This window comes from Zea mays, chromosome 10, assembly GCF_902167145.1.
Source record: "Zea mays cultivar B73 chromosome 10, Zm-B73-REFERENCE-NAM-5.0, whole genome shotgun sequence".
Taxonomy (NCBI): Eukaryota; Viridiplantae; Streptophyta; class Magnoliopsida; order Poales; family Poaceae; genus Zea; species Zea mays.
The window spans coordinates 90657516-90661203 of record NC_050105.1 but is presented as its reverse complement, the minus strand read 5'-3'; the positions used below and the strand labels follow the sequence as shown (position 1 = coordinate 90661203).

The 3688-nt window shown below is 44.8% G+C and overlaps 1 protein-coding gene across 1 annotated transcript; it reads right to left on the bottom strand.

Annotated features, from left to right (window-relative positions):
• Window positions 1–1910: 1910 nt before the first annotated feature.
• LOC103642611 (cell division control protein 48 homolog C) lies at window positions 1911–3241 on the bottom strand. The gene is made up of 3 exons (XM_020545413.1): window positions 3214–3241; window positions 2791–2858; window positions 1911–2714 (listed from the first exon to the last, which is right to left on the bottom strand). Exons 1-3 carry the CDS (start codon window positions 3239–3241, stop codon window positions 1911–1913), a joined length of 900 nt encoding a protein of 299 aa, XP_020401002.1.
• Window positions 3242–3688: the final 447 nt, after the last annotated feature.

The following is a 3688-nucleotide window of genomic DNA, read 5'->3' as shown; positions in this document are numbered from 1 at the left end:
AGAGATACTAGCTAGTACAACCACATGTTGGTTTCACAATTTTAAGTTCACTTGCAAATTTCTCTTTTGGAGAAAATACAAAAAAAAATATCTAGCTGCATCCATCCAAAAGAACTTTTGATCTTTCTTGTTGTAGCATCCATAGGCACCACCGCGATCTGCTTGCTATTGTCATCATGGAGTAAACAAGTGACTTACTACCTCTAGGACCTCCCTCCTGACAAAATTAAAACCCAAATCATTAGTAGACTACTTAGAAATCCATTCCAAAATAAACTATAGAATAGATACCACCATTGCTCCATAATTAAGCTAAATATACAATAGTTGAACGCAACAGAACTGCATGGTCACAACACCTTGCTGCTGCTTATTGAGCTACATGAATTTTAGAGAGCAGCTACTCAAGTATCCTTGCTAGGGTCCATGCTATGTTGATCAAACAAGTGTCCTTGCTGCTACTCAAAATATCAAACTAGAGAGCATCAACTTCTATCAATGATCCATGCAAACAACCCTTGAGTTTTTAAGGAACAAACCAGCATAGCATGGAGATCATTTGCTAGCTTAAGTTTTCAGTTTTTATGTGGATAAGATGGAAATGTTAGTTGCAATATAGCAGTATAAGCTAATTTTAATTGAAATAATATGAGGTTCCTGATTTCGGTGGTCATGCAGTCAAAAGAGATCAAAAAGGTCTTCACGATATCCATGGAAACATATCTGCTAATGTAAGTTTTTAGAACCAAAACTGTTGTATCTAGTATTTCTCATAGTACCTGCAATTTTTTTTCTACTCATTGTAACTAACAACTGGTAATGAAAAAACAGCTGCAACACTAACCTTCTAGGGCGTTTATTGAGCTGAAAACCAATTTTCCATTTATAAAGCTGGCCATGATGATGCTTGTACTACTGTCAGCATGATTTTGTCATAGGCTAACATTTTAGATAATGTTGACCAACACTAATTGTTCTGTTAGTTTTGAATTTTGGTTCATAAAACTTTTGATATGTCTTTTCCTAAACCACAAATATTCCTAGTAAACAACAGTATATAGTACTACAAACCTCCTACTTCATGCAATGATTCTCAACTCTCCTGCACATTTGAGAAAAAAATAGTAATACGAGATATGGAAGTTTATGGTTTTTAATAGGCTTTTCAATTTGAAGAAACCTCTCTATGAAAAAAGTAGAATCGGAAAGTTTTAAATGCCAAATATAAAGTAATAAAATCATGATGCTACACAATATTTGAGTATGGCATGCAAGATAACATAAGTTTTTCAAACCTTTGTTAGAGCTGATGAGTGTAGCAATATAAACTGAATTTATTGTTTCTTTTTCTCAGAATGGAAAGGACCACAGGGTTGAATTGATTTATGCTGGTAGGTCAAGTATTAGAACTTTGATGGAAGAAGAGATGGCCAACAACACACAACCCTTGAAGCAAGCACAAAGCAATGTCGCTGGGATATGCTCTGAAGATATTGATCTAAACTTGGGTGGAAGTCTCATGGAAATCTACAGATCTCATACTGAAGACCAAGAAACCAGGAGGTCGATTGAGTCAGGTCGTAGTTCCATTTCGACTGACGAAGAGAAGAATACTGACCCTCCTTCTCATCACTATCAGATCCCATCTAGTATCCAGAGAGCTCTAGAAGATGTTGCTGAAGCAGTTATAAGGCATCAATCTGCAAACAAAAAATACATAAACAACAGTGATGAAACTAGGTCCAGAGAATTCATTGATGCCCTATAGCTACTGAGCTCAAACAAGAAATTGTTTCTGATGCTTATGCAAGATCCAATCTCTAGGTTGTTAGAATGTCTCCAAAACCTTTACATGTCACTAGCAGCCTAAACTCGTTTGTCCAGATACTCTTATACGAGCAAAGCATGCTTTATCCCCGATTATTATGATGCCAGGAATCAGAGAACATACCAGACACCCCAGATACGACTTCCGGTGCAGAGATCTTGTAGAACAGCACGCCAGTCACATTATCAATGGCATGGGCAAGGGTGGTCTTTCCACAGCCGGGCAGTCCGTGCAGCAGTAGCCCCGCGATAGGCCTAACGCCAAGGCGATGCGGTATCTCCGGATGGCACATGGGCATGACCACCTCCATCATGAGTTCCTCGATCACCGCCTCCATCCCGCCGAGGTCAGCGAACCTGGGCCCCTTGTCCCCTCTACCGAACCCTTCAGAAGCCGGGGTGGCCTCCGGCTTGGCATCGCCTCTGCCGCCGCTGTCGGCCGTGATGAGGCGGCGCGGTTTCTCCGCCGCGACCTCGATCTCCAGCTGCTGGCTCCGCTTGGGCGTCTGCGCGGCATACTGGGAGCAAAGCATGGACTTGGTGACGTCGTAGGCGGGGGCTGGTGGCGACGGGTGGGCAGCGGCATCGGATACGGAGGTGGATGAGGAGGCGGTGGTGGCGTGGGCGTCGTGGTGGCCGCGGCGGCGGGAGCCGGAGGAGCCGTCGTCGGAGGAGTCAGAGGAGGATGGGGAGGGGATGGGGATGGAGGTGAGAGCGCGGCGGACGGAGGCGATGCCAAGCCGGAGGCCGGCCCGGCTTCTGAAGGGTTGGGCGCGCGGCTGGGGACGACGTTGGGGGCCGGCCGGCTTGGGAGCGCGGCTAGGGATGACGGTTTGGCGGCCGGCCTGCTTGGCCGCGCGGCTGGGACGGCGGTTGCGGCCGGCCGGCTAGGGCGCGCGACTGTGGACGGCGATTGGCGGCGGCGGCATCAATTTTTGGGTGGCGCGCGGCGGCTGGAATTACTGGAAGGGAGATAGGGTTTTGGGCTGCGGCGACGCGGCTGGTATTTGGGCCAGCAACTAATTTGCGCGCTGCACATGTTTTTTTGGTGACTGACAGTGAGATGCTATAGGTATGAATTGCCGACTGACAAAGTGACACTATTCACATATAAATATAACGACTAACACTCAGTTGGAATATAGACATATGCCGACTCACCATCTGTGGCAATGTATACCGACTAACAATTTGATGCTAATTCTCTATTTATAGCGACGGTCATCAGACACTAATTTGGTGTTGTGATATAGTGTGTGTATATAGTTATAGCACGTATGTACATGATTAATTATTGGTTGCAAGAAGGTAGAGTGTAGGTGAATAGGCAACCATGGTGGAAAGGAATCGCTCAAGAACAGGTGGGCTACCATCAACAACACACACCTGGCCTGGGGAAAGGAATCGTGGCCATGGTAGCCTGCCAGTGTGGAAGAAGCACCGCTTGGCAGGCGGTGCGCGTAATAGAGTCATCCTAAAACCGGAACTAGATTAAAAGCCAAACACATCAAAATATTATAAAACTCTAGAATAGAGCTACTCTATGATTGAATTGGTTGAGCAGGTCTTGGTGGAGTGGAGCGGTCCCAAACATCTCTAGGACTTGTTTGGGAGCTAGAGGACGTGAGAGAGGCTAAATGTTCTTACTATATACTCTCTTTGTTTTATTTTAGTTGTCGTCGGATAGTACAAAATTGAAGTATCCAGCGACAACTAAAAAGAAACAGATAAAGTATTCACAATTGAATAGTAAAAAGATTTTACCCCTTTTATCCTTCCTCTCAAACAAGATCTAGATAAACCTCGCTACCAAATAAACCCTGGGTTGTCCCGTCTGCACAAGTTTATGATCATTGTTGCT

Bases quoted from the DNA above. Each gene is read 5' to 3' on its own strand.
- LOC103642611 (XM_020545413.1), bottom strand. From the start codon at position 3,241: ATGGCCACGATTCCTTTCCCCAGGCCAG. The intron at 2,859-3,213 runs GTGTGTGTTGTT...AAACATGTGCAG, and splicing joins GATTCCTTTCCCCAGGCCAG to CGCGCAAATTAGTTGCTGGC. The intron at 2,715-2,790 runs GTAATTCCAGCC...CGCGCGCCCTAG, and splicing joins AAAACCCTATCTCCCTTCCA to CCGGCCGGCCGCAACCGCCG.